Genomic DNA, 18778 nt, shown 5'->3' with positions numbered 1-18778 from the left:
GAACATGGTATACACCTGGTTCGACAATTACATGTTTTTATTAATAATTACTGCCCAAGCTAACCCGATTTCACATGCCACCGATCCCGAGAACATGACATGCTACTGTAGGTAGTCAGACTAATTTATTCATTATTACTTATCTTAAATGAACAACACATAAGCACAAAAATAGGAATCATCACTTCTCCATGTCTGGTTCACATGCTACCGATCCAGGGAACATAGCATGCTAATCCATAGTGGTTAGGTGATTGCTCTCAATGGGAACACATTAGGCACAAACTCAGCATCTGACACTTAATGATCTAGGTGTATCGAGGTAAAAGCAGAAAATGATTAAGTTTCCTAGTGTACTAGGGATTTGAGCACTCAAAACTAATAGCTTTCACTAATTTCAGCAAAGCAAGCATTGTGTAGATTACTAGGTTACAAGGCATTCAACACTCACTTCACATATTCACATCAAGCACCATATGTCAAATAAAATTCAGTGGGGCAACATTTAAGGCATGTCTTAAGCAACCCAAATAACATTTGATTTCAGCATGTATCAATGGATGATATACTCAGAATAGGTCATGAAACAGCTCACCGGGTTTTTATAGGACGTAGCACTCGCTCGAGACTCTCTAAACTGCAACTCTTCTCCTTTGCTTCCTCACGCATTGTGACTCCTCTCCTTTTGCTTCCCTATCCTCATGCCTGCTCCAGCTTCTCTCTTCATGTGTGCTCCTTACTTCTCCTCATCGCCATGCTCTGACTCCACCAGGATCCCAAGGGATGTCACCTCGAACCTGGTCAGCATGTATTGATTCATGCACAAGCAAAAACCTGAAATAGGACTCACACAAACAACAACTACAAGTGATAGGGTAGATGACCTCTAAATCATCAATAGAGTACCCAATTACATAAGCATAGCTATAAAGCACATGTTTGGAATGGTAGAAATCAGTAAGCTCAATGCTAGCATGAAGATGATATGAATCATTAAGCTCCAGACTAACATGAGAATGACATGTTTCATTAAGCATGGGTCTAGCATGAGGAAAATAAGTGTAATCATAACAAATGTGAGCAATGCCATGAACATGGTATATATCATCATATCCAAGCAAATACTTTCTCAAATCTACCTTAATTGATGGTATTATGTAATGCAAGGTAGAAGCAAATAAGTCATAGGGACGCATGTCATCAAGAGGATTAGATAAACCTTCTACATCACGCTCTTGTATGACAATAGGCAAATGAATTTCTGGTTCTTCAAGTTCATCTACAACAACTTCTTTTGCTTCTTCAAGAGTAGTAGATGATGAATCTTCAACTTGATCACTTGGTTGTTCGAGCTCTGGATCATCTTGTTCCTCCTCTTCAAGTATTTCTTCTTCAAGTTGAGATCTCTCTTCCTCTGGATCTTCTATGGTGCTACTACCAGCAACACCTAATTGAGTCTGAAGTGTCCCCATCTGTGAATATGCACTAACATGATCTGGTAGGGGTGCTGAGATCACTACCTCGCTGTCTTTCTGAGCAATATTCTCCTCATCACCATCACTGCTAAGTTTCAACACTGACACTGATGACTTCCACCAGTCATGCAGCTCAGCAACACGTGGGATCTTCTCAGGATATTGAAGTATCAACTCTTCTAAATTTGACTCAACTATCTCTCTCCTTGGAATGTCTCCGACTTGCTTAGATGTATGTGCAGGAGTTGGAATCTCATCTTCACTATTCTTCTCTGAGATACTCTCTTTAACTGAGATAGAGGCAACCACCGGTGGAGCTAATGACTTCTTCTTGACAAATATCCCAGATACAGTTGTAACACAAGTGTGGGCAATTGGTGCCACGACTAAATTCCACGAGTCACATAGTTGACTAACACAAGTGAATTTCTCCATATCTTGCTGTCTCAACTTAGCATCAATCAGAGTAGGTTCCTCATAAACATCTTCTTGCAACTTTGACTCAATCTGGACAGTTTCATTGCCATGAGGTATTGGATCTGCTACTGTGGTTTCCATCCGATCTACAATGGTTGCATCATCTTGAAAAATATCATAATCATCATCAAGGATACTTGAAGTAAGATCAATCTTTCTACATGGAGGATCTAATTCAGCTCTGAAATGTTGTTGTCCCCGGAATGGAACATGCTGGTTTTGAATATTAGGCACCATGGATGATTTCTGTTCACTTATGGAACACACAGCTTCTGATTGCAGATGGCTTGCAACCTTCGGATTTGAACTAGGCCTTTCACAACCCCATTGCATTTGGTGGAAGGCAATGCTCTCAATGAGAATAATTGCACCCTCAACGGTCTTGTTCATGATTGTTCCACCAGCTGACATATCAATAAGATCTCTCGAAGCATGTGTCAGCCCTCTATAGAATATCTGGAGCACTAACAAATCCTTTTGCCCATGATTAGGACATTTTCTAAGCAAATACTTATATCTCTCCCAAGCTGCATACAAGCTCTCACTTCCATCTTGCGCAAAACTGAGGATCTGGTCACGAATTGCAGCTTGCTTGTAAAGTGGAAAATATCTGTGCAGGAAAGCTTGCGAAATATCACCCCAAGTGTATGATCTTGATGGCAAAGAATAGTACCAGTCCTTAGCAGCATCTCTGAGAGAGAATGTGAACAACATACACTTGATAGCATCTTGGGAAATGCCATGGTACTGGACAGTATTTGCATACTCCAGGACATTACAAATGTGCTCATGAGGGTCTTCATTGGGTAATCCTCTAAACTGATTCTGCAAGACGAGAGCAATAAGTCCAAGCCTCAACTCAAAATTTTCGGCCTCAATATATGGCCAAATTGGCCCTGTCATCGTGCCCAAACTACTTGGCAACCAAAGATCACGTACTAAAGCCATATGTTCAAGCGCAACTGTCAAACAGCCTACAAATAGTAAGATATCCTACACACGCTCACAAACATCAAGCTCTGGTGAGAGGGTTAGTATCCTAATAAGCCGAAGCAACAAAAAGTAAAAAGGTAAAAGAAACACAGAAATAAATTTGACTGGAAATTTAAACAAGAACTATACTAAGCCTAGTCTATAGCTTCACACAATCGCTCGATGCTAGTCCCCGGCAACGGCGCCAAAATGATCAATTGTAATATAGCGGGGTTTTTACGCCCCAAAATACGAGTGTCGTGTTCTCCACAGGGACTAGGCGATGGCAACTATGCTCGGCTAAAGCTAGGTAACATGATATTGGGTGATGAAAACAGAAAATAAACTAACACTAACAAGAGTATCAATAAAGGAAAAGACACGGAAACAAAGGGAGGTTCAGATTGTACTTTTAGTCTTTTTGGTATTATCGTTTTACTTGAGAAAGTAGACACTGACACAATAATACAAATATGACCAAAGGGAAACAACAATACTAGAACACATATATTTATCTAACAAATGTATGACAGAGAGAAGAAACAATATAAAGGACATGGACGATAATGCTTCATGTCACAACAAATATTACAGGTACAGAGCTAATACAGAGACTGAAAATTAAATGATCACACAACTGACTACCACAAAGAGTAATTTCAATACAAAATAGAATCACAAGTAGTAATGTGAATTTATACAAACCACTAACTGAAATACAGGCCCCATATATATAATTGTTTCACATCAAACACACACACATATGCATTTATATCACATGAACAATAAACTGGACACCAATCATCGGCAAGTACAGAATATGTGTGACATATATAGCTAGTTCTTACACGTCAACAAAAGTGACACTAAAATTTTCTACTTCTTGCAGATTAATAGAGAACAACCAAACAAGCACAAGTCTGAATAACACAAGGTCTAACATGTCTCTGATACATAGAAATATAGAGAGGGAGAGAGAGAGAGAGAGAGAGAAGAAGTAGGGCGTGAGAGGAGCAGCAGAGAGAGTTGAGGGAGAAGCAGCAGGGGCGCAGCAAGAAGGTGCAACAATAGAAGAAGAGCATCAGAAAGACAGAGAGGCAAGGAGCAAGAACAGCGAGGCAAGGGAAGAAGAAGAGCAGCAGCAGTAGGGGAGGAAGAGAGAAGGTGCAGCAGTAGGTCAGGGAGATATAAAGCAGTAGCAAGGCGATGGAGAGAGGGAGTAGTAGCAGCAGGAGGTCGAGGGGAAGAAGGACAGCAACACAGGGGTGCAAGGAAGAGCAGCAGCAGAAGTAAGGGAAGGAGAACTCGCGCGGAGGTTCAGACGCCCGTGTCCTCGTGTCTGATGGGACGCGTGAGTGGTGATGGTGGAGTGGTGGCGCTGGTGATGGTGGATGATGGTGCTGGTGGATGGAGATGGGTGATGTGGTGCTGGAGGTGGGTGGCGCGACGGCGAAGGTGGAGGCGCGGTGGAGCGGTGGCGCGCCCCACGCCGGCCTGGCTACGGCGGCGGCCGATGGTGGAGAAGGTGGGGTGAGGAAGATGGAGATGCGAGGCCCAAGGGGATCGAAGGCCACCTAGGGATTTTGATCCCCTCCCCGATTTGCCACTTTGCGGTTTGGCCCTCCTACTTCTCTTCTTTCTTCCCAAGTTGATCCTGCCATCTATAGCTTGGCCCCTCTGATTGCTTCTTTTCTTCATGGTCGGGTCCATTCTTCCTCCTCTTCTTCGTTCTCTTAGCCACTTAGTCCGGATCTTGAAGATTTATAGTGCCTTTGCGCACATTTCTGCGAAATAGACCAAAGACTAGTAAATGATCCTTTATATGATTTTCATGCAAATATTCAATATTTCACAGCAAGAATTGATGGTCATATCTCAATAAACCGCATATTTGAGTGCCAAAAGATGAATATGAAATGTGCTTATCAATAAGGATGAATGAGGCAAGGCCTTATCTGTAAATGTGGAGAGAGGTGCGGGTATCTTTTGTAAAATTGTCATAGTTGGCTTTCTATCCGTCAGATATAGATCAGACGGTCTATATTACAAGATGGCAGGCATACCATCATCACCAACTCGGTTTTCTATAAGAGTAGATATATATAGATATAGATAGATAGAGACAATGGAGTACTAGTAAGGACACCATCTACTGCTTCGTGTGCTACTCCTGCGCTCCATTCGGCGGCCGCAACTTCCCCTACAGCCACTCCCTCCCGCGCTCCATTCGGCGGGCGCTGTTGAAATCTGGGGAGCGCACTCTTGCGACTGCTGGCAGCCATGACTTCACCGACGGCGACTTCTTCCCCGACCTTGGCAACCTCTTCTTCAACGACATGGGTGACAACCTCAACGCCAACGGTGCTGCTCCCGTTACACCGTATGTGTTTTTATCCTTCCTGTTCGAAATCATGGTAGAATTCATGTTTCTACTCTGTATCCTACTACTATGCTAGTCCACATGATTAGTTTCATCTCTGTTATAGCCGTCATGATTTATTTTGTGCTTATTCGGATTAAATCTCGTAGTAACTTGCTCATATATTCAACTGGCGCAACGTCCCCCACAACCACTCCCGTTTCATGGACGGCCTGGTCGATGCCTCCAAGGAGCCCTTCGTCCACTGCTATGAGTGCCCGATGCCATTTTGTGGCTCGCCGGCGGACATGGTGCATCACCTCACGGATGTGTGCATCGGTCACTACTGGCCCTTGGCGGAGAACATCAAGTATGACACGTGCTACCGGTTCACCATGCCGGAGTCGCTGGAGGATCACCGCCGCCTGCTAGTCTCGGAGGAGGACGGCAGCGTCTTCCTCTTGATTGTGGGCATCGGCGAGGCCCCCGCAGGCCGCCGCCCCGTCTCTATAATGTGCGTCAAGGGCGTCGCCGCTGACGCTGACACTGACACGAGGCAGATGTACGGGTGCGTGGTCAATGTTACTACCCCTCCGGGTCGCGTGGGCGGCGACACCGGCCTCATCGGACAGACTTGGACTCTGGGGAGCTGGGACTATCCCGCCAATGTGTACTTGGAAAACCCATGGCATCCATTCCATCCTTTACCCGCCAACTCGGTGCACGGGGACTCCAAAGAGGTTCACCTGGACATACGCATTATCAAGTGCACTTCGAAAACATGTAGTGTGTGTGGGCGCTTATGGCCCGTGTCTTTGCCGCTTTTGATTCTGTAAGCTTGTCGTTAAACTTGAGTGGCTTTCGCCGCAGTCCTTCCTTTGAACTGCTCCTTTCAGTGAGCTGATGTAAGACACTTTGGGTTTAATTTGATAATGGAACCGGGGGAGGAGCCTCCCTGTTCTTCTAAAAAAAATACGCATTATCAAGTTAAATGTTGATCATCAGTCTTCGCTCAATGTAATCCGCTGTCTAAGCATGTGGAGACTTCCATGCATGATCTTGCTCTATTGGAGTATTCCGCATGAATAAAAGTGTATCCGTTTATGGTTTAGTCTAGAATCTTCCATGTATGAATTTTTACTACAGTACTGGCGAAAGACTTACGATTAACCATTTCTTACATCTCCTCTGCCCCCTTGCAAGTCATCCTGATTTAATCCCTCCGTCTAGGTGTATAAGGGCATGGTTAATATTACTTAATAGTATAGCCAACTGTTGACTATAAGAAAGTGCCATGTCATCTGTAGCCAACATGTATAACAATCGATACTGAAAAATTAATTCTTAAAGATCATTTCTTGCAAAGCACAATAAGTGTTATTTCTTCACAAGCTTTGGATGCAGGTTGAACAGTTGAACACTTTTGTTTGCAAAAGATACCTTTTTATCTATTTCACCCGGATGTTTGTGAGCTCTATATATGAGATAATATCTGAAGAAACCTATCGATACCCGTTACACATGAGATGACCCCCACATCCTTTGTCAAAATAAACAACTCCCCGATCAATGCATTTCACTCTTCGGTGCAACTCACGGGCACCTTACTACTATAGATTAGTACGGCCAAAAATTGAACTAACATTATATATAGTACGATAAATACTGATGCATGTCACCTAAAATTATACCATTCAAAACTATGTTCAAATACGAATCCAATGATATAGCTTTTGTTGACATGCACTAACGTTTTGTCAGTTAAATCTTCAGTCAAATTCAATGGGGGACTAATAAACCACGACCGATGTAGTACAAGTGTAGAGGGCGGTGCTGCATGGGAGTCTCACCTCTCACCCCGCTCGTGGCGTGGCAGTAAAGCCATCATATCACAAAACCCAACCACTCCCAGTAACAAATGGCATGGTAAAATAAACGGACAAGCAACCATCACATCCCTCCGTCTTTTTTGCATTTCATCTCTCTGCATTTACTTTCTCCGGTTCATCTCCCACACTCGATCCCTAGCTACTACTCCTAGGGCCAGTTCTTTTGGCGGCTTCCCCAGCTTTTCCCAAAAGACTAGTCACAGTGGAGAGTAGCAATAAGGCGCCTCAAACATTTATTTGGGCTTCTAAACTACTACTCCGTCCTGGTTTATTCCTCACCATTGTAATTTGTGCAAAAATTTGACCAAAGATTTAACTGATAAAATGTTACTCAAAACACTTAGGCGCGGTGCATCTAGGTGTGTAAGTCATCTTACGAAAACCAAATAATCCCAAAACACTGAGGCACGATGCATTAACTTCTACCTCGTTTCTTGTTTCTTGACATATCAACCAATAAGAGATAAATAGTGTGCATGCTTTTAATGACTTGAGATATCAAACACGACATGCAGTGGTTAGTTCATTGCATGCAATACTATTAATTAGCAAATAAACATTAACGTTTCTCGTTTTCTCCTCCTCCTTGGTCACGGTGCACAGCCTAAGATGACTTACTCACCTAGACGGATGGAGTAGTGCATGTGACATGCACTAACATTTCATTAGTTAAATTTATGATCAAAATTTGACACATATTACAATGGGGACCAATAAACCAGGACGGAGGTAGTAGTTGTGGGATTACTAATCTAGAAGCCTAAAAGAACTGGCCCATGGTACTTGATAAGCACATTTCATATACATAATTTTGGCATTCAGTTATCCCATTTGTCGAGTTATGCCCATCTATTCTTGCTAAGTTTAGTTGAATATTTGCATGAAAATCATATAATGAATCATTTACTAGTCATTGTGTTTCTTTTGCAGAAAAGTGCGACAAGGCACTATAATCTACAAGTTTCTGTCTAGAAAGTATTGAGGAACAAGACAAGGGCAAGAAAGAAAGAGTGGAGGGATCAACTTGTGAAGTAGGAAGCGAAGTAGAAGGGCCGAAGTGCAAAAGTACAGATCTGAGGAGAGGATCAGAATCCCTAGCTGCAGCCCGATCCCCTTTGGGCCTGGCGACACCTCTGTCTCTCCCTCACCTCTCCTTCTCCAGCTCCGGCCGCCGCCACGGCCAGGCCGGCGTGGTGGTGCGCCTTCCATCCATCAGCCCCGCAAGCCACCACCATCTCCACCAGCACCGCTCACCACCTCGCGTCGCTGCGTCGCCCAGCACCCTCACGCACCATCCAACAGCGCCGCCACCAGCGCCGCATCTCCACCATCACCCCCTGCTGCTGCTCCTGATCCTGCTCCTTCTTCCTTTGCCCTGCTGCTTCTTCCCTCTCCTCAAATCCTATTGCTGCTAGACTTCTTCTTCCCTCAACCTCAACTGCTGCCGCTCCTAGTCCTCTCTGAACCACAAACCTGCTGCTGCTCATAGTCCATTCTGAATAATAAAACTGCTACTGCTTCTCTTCTTCTACTGCGCCCCCTTGCCGATATCTCACGCTGCTGCTCCTCCCTTCATCACGCTACTGTTTCTTTCTTCTCCCTACCTCGCTGCTGCTCTGCCCTCTGCTGATGTACCTCTCCTTCTCCAACTCGCTCCCCGCTGATCCTCTCCATCACCTACACCATCTACAGCTGCAAGCCTAAAGATTGACTGGGAATTAATCTTTGAATCTCTCCCTTTTCTTGCTACTGTACTCTGAATTTTCTGTAATAGGAGTTGTGTAGGACTTTTAAGTTTCAGATTTTGATAAGTGTTTGCAACCAACTAGTTTGATCAGTTTGTACTTGTTAAATATCATGTCATGAATTCTATGTTCTGAATAGTGGATTTCTTTTCTTTCGAAACTAAGTGATGTCTAACATTTTGGCTTTGGTAATATGCGTTCTGTCGGCATATATATGTGTTCACCCTGTGTATTTCCTCTCGCTGTACTAGTTAATTTCTACTAGTAATTTTTACTTGTTAAATACTGTTGTGTTGATCTGTGGGTACTAATCTTGTGGCTTGTTAGATTTCGTTTCTGTTGTCTCTTGTGTAACCTGAACCGTGGTGTAGTATCCTATTCGCATATGTGTGGTTTTGTGTGTTCTGTAGTCCCTGTATTAGCTATGTACCTGTGATATATAAATGTGTGTGTGTGTGTGTGTTTGATTTGAAACAATTATGTTTTGTCATATATTCTCGCTTCTTTCCTTTGTTTATGTTTGATAGTAATGTGTCTTTGTCTTGTAGCTTTAATTGATATTGACTCCTGTTTGTGTTAGTATTGTAGATCCGCTAGTAATACAAAAATACTAAAAAGACAGAGTAAAGATAATCTTCATCTCCCTTTGCTTATTTGTCATTTTCTCTGTTGATGATCCTTGTTAGTGTTAGGTTTATTTTCTATTCTCATCATTCAATTGGGTCACCTAGCTTTAGTCGAACGTACTTGTCGTCGCCTAGTCCCTGTGGAGAACACGACACTCATAGTTTGGGCGTAAAAATCCCGCTACACTTACAATTGATCATTTTGGCGCCGTTGCCGGGGACTAGCATCGAGCGATTGTGTGAAGCTTTAGACTAGGCTTAGTATAGTTCTTGTTTAAATTTCCAGTCAAATTTATTTCTGTGTTTCTTTTACCTTTTTACTTTTTGTTGCTTCGGCTTATTAGGATACTAACCCTCTCACCAGAGCTTGATGTTTGTGAGCGTGTGTAGGATATCTTACTATTTGTAGGCTGATTGACAGTTGCGCTTGAACATATGGCTTTAGTACGTGATCTTTGGTTGCCAAGTAGTTTGGGCACGATGACAGGGCCAATTTGGCCATCTATTGAGGCCGAAAATTTTGAGTTGAGGCCTGGACTTATTGCTCTCGTCTTGCAGAATCAGTTTAGAGGATTACCCAATGAAGACCCTCATGAGCACATTTGTAATGTCCTGGAGTATGCCAATACTGTCCAGTACCATGGCGTTTCCCAAGATGCTATCAAGTGTATGCTGTTCACATTCTCTCTCAGAGATGCTGCTAAGGACTCGTACTATTCTTTGCCATCAAGATCATACACTTGGGGTGATATTTCACAAGCTTTCCTGCACAGATATTTTCCACTTTACAAGCAAGCTGCAATTCGTGACCAGATCCTCAGTTTTGCGCAAGATGGAAGTGAGAGCTTGTATGCAGCTTGGGAGAGATATAAGTATTTGCTTAGAAAATGTCCTAATCATGGGCAAAAGGATTGGTTAGTGCTCCAGATATTCTATAGAGGGCTGACACATGCTTCGAGAGATCTTATTGATATGTCAGCTGGTGGAACAATCATGAACAAGACCGTTGAGGGTGCAATTATTCTCATTGAGAGCATTGCCTTCCACCAAATGCAATGGGGTTGTGAAAGGCCTAATTCAAATCCGAAGGTTGCAAGCCATCTGCAATCAGAAGCTGTGTGTTCCATAAGTGAACAGAAATCATCCATGGTGCCTAATATTCAAAACCAGCATGTTCCATTCCGGGGACAACAACATTTCAGAGCTGAATTAGATCCTCCATGTAGAAAGATTGATCTTACTTCAAGTATCCTTGATGATGATTATGATATTTTTCAAGATGATGCAACCATTGTAGATCGGATGGAAACCACAGTAGCAGATCCAATACCTCATGGCAATGAAACTGTCCAGATTGAGTCAAAGTTGCAAGAAGATGTTTATGAGGAACCTACTCTGATTGATGCTAAGTTGAGACAGCAAGATATGGAGAAATTCACTTGTGTTAGTCAACTATGTGACTCGTGGAATTTAGTCGTGGCACCAATTGCCCACACTTGTGTTACAACTGTATCTGGGATATTTGTCAAGAAGAAATCATTAGCTCCACCGGTGGTTGCCTCTATCTCAGTTAAAGAGAGTATCTCAGAGAAGAATAGTGAAGATGAGATTCCAACTCCTGCACATACATCTAAGCAAGTCGGAGACATTCCAAGGAGAGAGATAGTTGGGTCAAATTTAGAAGAGTTGATACTTCAATATCCTGAGAAGATCCCACGTGTTGCTGAGCTGCATGACTGGTGGAAGTCATCAGTGTCAGTGTTGAAACTTAGCAGTGATGGTGATGAGGAGAATATTGCTCAGAAAGACAGCGAGGTAGTGATCTCAGCACCCCTACCAGATCATGTTAGTGCATATTCACAGATGGGGACACTTCAGACTCAATTAGGTGTTGCTGGTAGTAGCACCATAGAAGATCCAGAGGAAGAGAGATCTCAACTTGAAGAAGAAATACTCGAAGAGGAGGAACAAGATGATCCAGAGCTCGAACAACCAAGTGATCAAGTTGAAGATTCATCATCTACTACTCTTGAAGAAGCAAAAGAAGTTGTTGTAGATGAACTTGAAGAACCAGAAATTCATTTGCCTATTGTCATACAAGAGCGTGATGTAGAAGGTTTATCTAATCCTCTTGATGACATGCGTCCCTATGACTTATTTGCTTCTACCTTGCATTACATAATACCATCAATTAAGGTAGATTTGAGAAAGTATTTGCTTGGATATGATGATATATACCATGTTCATGGCATTGCTCACATTTGTTACGATTACACTTATTTTCCTCATGCTAGACCCATGCTTAATGAAACATGTCATTCTCATGTTAGTCTGGAGCTTAATGATTCATATCATCTTCATGCTAGCATTGAGCTTACTGATTTCTACCATTCTAAACATGTGCTTTATAGCTATGCTTATGTAATTGGGTACTCTATTGATGATTTAGAGGGCATCTACCCTATCACTTGTAGTTGTTGTTTGTGTGAGTCCTATTTCAGGTTTTTGCTTGTGCATGAATCAATGCATGCTGACCAGGTTCGAGGTGACATCCCTTGGGATCCTGGTGGAGTCAGAGCATGGCGATGAGGAGAAGTAAGGAGCACACATGAAGAGAGAAGCTGGAGCAGGCATGAGGATAGGGAAGCAAAAGGAGAGGAGTAACAATGCACGAGGAAGCAAAGGAGAAGAGTTGCAGTTTAGAGAGTGTCGAGCGAGTGCTACGTCCTATAAAAACCCGGTGAGCTGTTTCATGACCTATTCCGAGTATATCATCCATTGATACATGCTGAAATCAAATGTTATTTGGGTTGCTTAAGCCATGCCTTAAATGTTGCCCCACTGAATTTTATTTGACATATGGTGCTTGATGTGAATATGTGAAGTGAGTGTTGAATGCCTTGTAACCTAGTAATCTACACAATGCTTGCTTTGCTGAAATTAGTGAAAGCTATTAGTTTTGAGTGCTCAAATCCCTACTACACTAGAAAACTTAATCATTTTCTGCTTTTACCTTGATACACCTAGATCATTAAGTGTCAGATGCTGAGTTTGTGCCTAATGTGTTCCCATTGAGAGCAATCACCTAACCACTATGGATTAGCATGCTACGTTCCCTGGATCGGTAGCATGTGAACCAGACATGGAGAAGTGATGATTCCTATTTTTGTGCTTATGCGTTGTTCATTTAAGATTAGTAATAATGAATAAATTAGTTTGACTACCTATAGTAGCATGTCATGTTCTCGGGATTGGTGGCATGTGAAATCGGGTTAGCTTGGGCAGTAATTATTAATAAAAACATGTAATTGTCGAACCAGGTGTATACCATGTTCTCGGGATCGGTGGTATGTTCCTTTGGGGAGACAAACAAAAAAAACTAATATTTGGTTGAGCCAGGTGTATACCATCTTCTCGGGATCGGTGGTATGTTCCTTTGGTGAGACTGATAAAATAATATCTTTGCTTCCTTCAAATTCAATAAGTGGTTCAACCACAATGTTGTGTTCCTGGCAATAAGTGATCTGATCACAAGCTTTGTTCTCGGGATCATGCTCTCTTTAGGAACCTTTTGGCACAATCATCATTTGAACTTGTTGATCCACTTTTATCATTGTAAAAGTTTAAAATGATTGAGTCTACTAGTATCCTATTGCTTTGTAGCACTCTTGACCATTAATTTTCATTAGCTAAGTCCAAAGCATGCATTGTTTAGAGATCTACTTCACTTGGACATTCTCTAGTCAGCTCACAATTCAATATCTAGTTCTTGTCATATTCCTTTGCTTGAGGACAAGCAAAGATTTAAGTGTGTGGGAACTTGATAAGCACATTTCATATACATAATTTTGGCATTGAGTTATACCATTCGTCGAGTTATGCCCATCTATTCTTGCTAAGTTTAGTTGAATATTTGCATGAAAATCATATAATGAATCATTTACTAGTCATTGTGTTTCTTTTGCAGAAAAGTGCGACAAGGCACTATAATCTACAAGTTTCTGTCTAGAAAGTATTGAGGAACAAGACAAGGGCAAGAAAGAAAGAGTGGAGGGATCAACTTGTGAAGTAGGAAGAGAAGTAGAAGGGCCAAAGTGCAAAAGTACAGATCTGAGGAGAGGATCAAAATCCCTAGCTGCAGCCCGATCCCCTTTGGGCCTGGCGACACCTTTGTCTCTCCCTCACCTCTCCTTCTCCAGCTCTGGCCGCCGCCACGGCCAAGCCGGCGTGGTGGTGCGCCTTTCATCCATCAGCCCCGCAAGCCACCACCATCTCCACCAGCACCGCTCACCACCTCGCGTCGCTGCGTCGCCCAGCACCCTCACGCACCATCCAACAGCGCCGCCACCAGCGCCGCATCTCCACCATCACCCCCTGCTGCTGCTCCTGATCCTGCTCCTTCTTCCTTTGCCCTGCTACTTCTTCCCTCTCCTCAAATCCTGTTGCTGCTAGACTTCTTCTTCCCTGAACCTCAACTGCTGCCGCTCCTAGTCCTCTCTGAACCACAAACCTGCTGCTGCTCATAGTCCATTCTGAATAACAAAACTGCTGCTGCTTCTCTTCTTCTACTGCGCCCCCTTGCTGATATCTCACGCTGCTGCTCCTCCCCTCATCACGCTGCTGTTTCTTTCTTCTCCCTACCTCGCTGCTGCTCTGCCCTCTGCTGCTGTACCTCTCCTTCTCCAACTCGCTCCCTGCTGATCCTCTCCATCACCTACACCATCTACAGCTGCAAGCCTGAAGATTGATTGGGAATTAATCTTTGAATCTCTCCCTTTTCTTGCTACTGTACTCTGAATTTTCTGTAATAGGAGTTGTGTAGGACTTTTAAGTTTCAGATTTTGATAAGTGTTTGCAACCAACTAGTTTGATCAGTTTGTACTTGTTAAATATCATGTCATGAATTCTATGTTCTAAATAGTGGATTTCTTTTCTTTCGAAACTAAGTGATGTCTAACATTTTGGCTTTGGTAATATGTGTTCTGTCGGCATATATATGTGTTCACCCTGTGTATTTCCTCTCGCTGTACTAGTTAATTTCTACTAGTAATTTTTACTTGTTAAATAGTGTTGTGTTGATCTGTGGGTACTAATCTTGTGGCTTGTTAGATTTTGTTTCTGTTGTCTCTTTTGTAACCTGAACCATGGTGTAGTATCCTGTTCGCATATGTGTGGTTTTGTGTGTTCTGTAGTCCCTGTATTAGCTATGTACCTGTGATATATAAATGTGTGTGTGTGTGTTTGATTTGAAACAATTATGTTTTTTCATATATTCTCGCTTCTTCCCTCTGTTTATGTTTGATAGTAATGTGTCCTTGTCTTGTAGCTTTAATTGATATTGACTCCTGTTTGTGTTAGTATTGTAGATCCACTAGTAATACAAAAATACTAAAAAGACAGAGTAAAGATAATCTTCATCTCCCTTTGCTTATTTGTCATTTTCTTTGTTGATGATCCTTGTTAGTGTTAGGTTTATTTTCTATTCTCATCATTCAATTGGGTCACCTAGCTTTAGTCGAACGTAATTGTCGTCGCCTAGTCCCTGTGGAGAACACGACACTCGTAGTTTGGGTGTAAAAATCCCGCTACGCTTACAATTGATCAGTACTCCTACTAGTAGTTGTACTCAAGTTGGAATTCCAATTGCACGACACAACTTGTTAGGCAAAAAATTCGATACAGGGTGTAGGAAGCGGTTTGGGAATTTGCATGCCTTTCCAACTAGTGAGATACTTCGTACAAAGTACGACAAAGAAATAACCACAGAGAAGGAAGCTAAAAGTAAAAAATCAAACGAGCATTTTTGCATTTGTTTTGCATTGAATCATTTCACAAGCTTGACTAGTGCTGTTTTCTACTTTTACAAAAACCGCATCGTAATGTTAAAACGTGCATTTGCACGTACATAAGTAATAGTAGTACTCCCTCCGTCTAGGTGTACAAGTCTTCCCTCCTTGGTCACCATGCATAACCAAAGATGACTTATTGACCTGGACGGAGGGAGTAGCACAGTCTGCAAGCATATATCGAGAGAGACGTGTAGTCCGATAGTATATAGTAAAGTTTGTGCTACATGCACGTACTTGCAAAATGCGTAATACTACACAATGTTTCCAAACTTTCCCTTTTACATACTTAATTAAGGACGCTAAAAATTCCTGAATGTTCGGGATTTATCATTTGCGTCCCAAAACTAATGAGATCGCCTTACAAAGCAAAAATTATACTCCTCCTAAAAGCCACGATGCTCGCAGGAGCGCTTGCGGCGCGCCACGAGTGCACTGGTGCGCGGCCGTTTCCCATCGCGCCGACACAATGCCTCTTCCTTAGCCTCGCAACTCGCAAGGTGCTGATTGGCGGCTTGCCGACGGGCGAGCGCGATCTCACCGGTGTGGTGATCCAGCACCAACAGGTACTCCTCCTGGCTGGAATCGTGCACCCGGTCCACGTACCGCCAAGCATAGATGAGGCGCTTGGGCCCGACTGCACTTAGGGCGTCGGCACGGGCGTCCTCCGCCACCCTCATGGCCCTCGCACGAGTCTTCTGCCAAAGAACCAATTGCTTGACTCTCTCGGACGCGACATAGATCTCCAGAAAGCTTGTTGCGCGGTGTGCTTCTCTTCCTCGGCCTTCTTCTCCGCCTCTATTTTGGCGCGCTCTGTTGGAGGCAAAGCCTCCCACAAGGCGACATCCATTTCTTTCCAAAGCTCCTCAAGGCTGGGGGGCTCGGCGGGCGGCGCGGCGTTCTCCTCGTAGCGCGGAGCTGACGCGTCCTCCGACGCGCGTGCTGGCGAGATTGGGAACGCCGACGTGTCCATCTTGACGCGTCGCGGCAAGGAGTGGAACGATGATGCCTCCTCCTCGACTAGTGGCGGCGAGGAACAGAAGGTGACGCATCGCGTCGCAGCGAGGAGCGGAACGCCGACGCGTCCTCCTCGACTAGTGGCGGCGAGGAATGGAACGGCGACATGTGACCGTCCGTGTGGTGCAGCGAGGGGCTCCTAGGGCTTGGGAGGGGCGATGCCATGGTGGTCGACGTGAGAGGGAGGGGGAGGAGATAGCGATGAACCTGAACGTGAGGGGGAGGAGATAGCGATGTCGTGGGAGGCGCAATATTTATAGCGAGCAATGGCACACCTACGTAAGATATGGACTGAGCTGCACTGACTTAACTGCAGGTCCAGTTGCGTCACTGACATGTGGGCTAGTACACTGCTGGGCCCGTATGTCAGTGACCCAATGCACCTGAAGTTACGTAAAAGCTACATGGGCATATTTGTTGGAGTAAATTACGGGGGAGCGAAGGGGTGGAAATATTGCTGGTCACAACGGATTGGACGAGCGTGGGGGGGAGGAGAGTCATGCATGCAGATTTTTTCACATGGGGTGGAGTGGTGGGACCGCCGGAGGGAGAAGGAGAGTTTGGCAGGCATATTGTTTCCACAAATGGAGAGGAAAAGATTTGGAGACGAACGGGCTTCCTGCAGGTATGGGGAACGGTGCATAATAAGTCATCTTGCATGTCGGGCTAGGTATAGTCTCAAGTCATTAAGAACATACATGCCCCACACATGTTCATATTTCAAGGTGCACTAAATTATTGCATGCGATGATTAAGGATGGCCATAATGGTGGTATCTTAGCTGGTATGATGCACACGGGAATAACAAACATGCTGATGTGGCAAAGAATTAAAGAAGAGAGGGGGGTTAGAGTAACTAGGGTTCATGCATGCATTGGTAAACACATTTTTTGTGAAGAACGACAACATTAGTTGAGTACTTTTGCAGACTTCAAAAACTATTCCACCGCCTCTACTATCTTGCTAAGAGTAGGTGAAAATTTTGAGTCGAGCCCTTTAAACTAGAAGGGAGGTAGTGGTACTCTAATAGCTAGGTGTGTAAGTCATTTTATGAAAACCAAATAATCCCAAAACACGTAGGCGCAATGCATTAACTTCTACCTCGTTTCTTGTTTCTTGACATTTCAACCAATAAGAGATGAGGGTGTGCATGCTTTTAATGACGTGAGACTATCAAACATGACATGCAATGGTTAGTTCATTGCATGCAATACTATTTAATTAGCAAATAAACATTAATATCTCTCATTTCCCCCTCCTCCTTGGTCACGGTGCATAGTCTAAGATGACTTACTCACCTAGACGGAGGGAGTATCAACATTCACAATGTCAAATCAATATTTTTACACTCATTATAAAACATAGTTCTTATACTCATTATAATCAGTATCGTAGATATTGATATTTTTAGTAAAAATTTGGTCGTGGGATTTCATTGATGCCTGTCAAAGCGTGGAGGAAGAGGAGCTTAGGGCTTGCATTGCCGGTCTCTACATAGGTATTTCTCTTCATAATCCTGTAATTTTAGAGACCGATTGTGCTTTTGTGGTAGCGTCTCTTGCATCGGGGGACTATGACAGGTCTGCTATGCGTGACCTGAAGATGAAAGCGTTGAGCATCTCGAAGTTGATCAACAATCTTCAATTGTCAAAGATTAGCCGTTCGGCCAATAAGGTGGCACACTTAATCGCTAAGTATAGCTTTGACAATAGATTAGATGGTATTCTTGTAAATAACGTACCGCCCTGTGTGGTGAATATTGTATCGAATGAGTGTACTGGTGTGGCTGGTTAATTAATATAAGGTGGTGTTCAAAAAAGTATATATTTGGTCAAACACTTTGCAAACGGTTGACGGGAGTAAAAAGGACCAGAGGGAGTATCATGCATGCGGAGTAGGCAAAAAAATTGCTCATTTATAGCCGGTCGAAGTCTCAAAGGGCGCGACCGTGCGAGGGAGGCGAAGGTCATGGGAGGCGCGACGGTTGACGAAATTAAGTGAAGTTACATCCACGCGCCGGCATGGTGTGCGAACAGGCAGAAGCTATACCATCAGGCCTACGATATGGGTCTAGTAGACATGACATCTAGTGGGTCCTGTATAGTTCTCGAGAACTCTTTGGGGGCTTGCAGCCGTTTATCCATCGGGCAAGCCAGCAACCCCACGTCGTTTGCACGCCCTACCCGTCCCCGTCTTCTACCTCACAACAGTTCGCTCCCAGTCGTCCCGTCCTTTCACATTAGTTCGCTCCTAGTTTTTGTGGGGTACAACAGTTCAACTTCTCCTAACCCTCCTCCAAAATCCATGGCCTCCCAAATCTCCATCGTCGCCGCTGAGTACCAGGTTAGAGCCATCACCGGCGATTAGTTCAT

General features: G+C 43.7%; 2 protein-coding genes across 2 annotated transcripts; one reads left to right on the top strand and one right to left on the bottom strand.

The window, feature by feature from the left end:
* Window positions 1-675: 675 nt before the first annotated feature.
* On the bottom strand, window positions 676-2413 carry LOC119335438. The gene is made up of 2 exons (XM_037607570.1): window positions 1220-2413; window positions 676-797 (listed from the first exon to the last, which is right to left on the bottom strand). Exons 1-2 carry the CDS (start codon window positions 2361-2363, stop codon window positions 787-789), a joined length of 1155 nt encoding a protein of 384 aa, XP_037463467.1. The 5' UTR covers window positions 2364-2413; the 3' UTR covers window positions 676-786.
* Window positions 2414-8260: 5847 nt separating this feature from the next.
* On the top strand, window positions 8261-14512 carry LOC119336286. Its single transcript, XM_037608280.1, has 2 exons — window positions 8261-11659; window positions 12082-14512. The coding sequence occupies exons 1-2, from the start codon at window positions 9979-9981 to the stop codon at window positions 12090-12092; spliced, it is 1692 nt and encodes a 563-aa protein (XP_037464177.1). The 5' UTR covers window positions 8261-9978; the 3' UTR covers window positions 12093-14512.
* The last annotated feature ends 4266 nt before the right edge of the window (window positions 14513-18778 follow it).

Source organism: Triticum dicoccoides, chromosome 7B (assembly GCF_002162155.2).
Source record: "Triticum dicoccoides isolate Atlit2015 ecotype Zavitan chromosome 7B, WEW_v2.0, whole genome shotgun sequence".
Lineage (NCBI taxonomy): Eukaryota > Viridiplantae > Streptophyta > Magnoliopsida > Poales > Poaceae > Triticum > Triticum dicoccoides.
The sequence above is the reverse complement of the archived record's forward strand: the minus strand, read 5'-3'. Positions and strand labels throughout refer to the sequence as shown.

Excerpts from the sequence above, each read along its gene's own strand:
- LOC119335438 (XM_037607570.1), bottom strand. The coding sequence starts at position 2,363 with ATGTCAGCTGGTGGAACAATCATGAACAAGACCGTTGAGGGTGCAATT.
- LOC119336286 (XM_037608280.1), top strand. The coding sequence starts at position 9,979 with ATGGCTTTAGTACGTGATCTTTGGTTGCCAAGTAGTTTGGGCACGATG.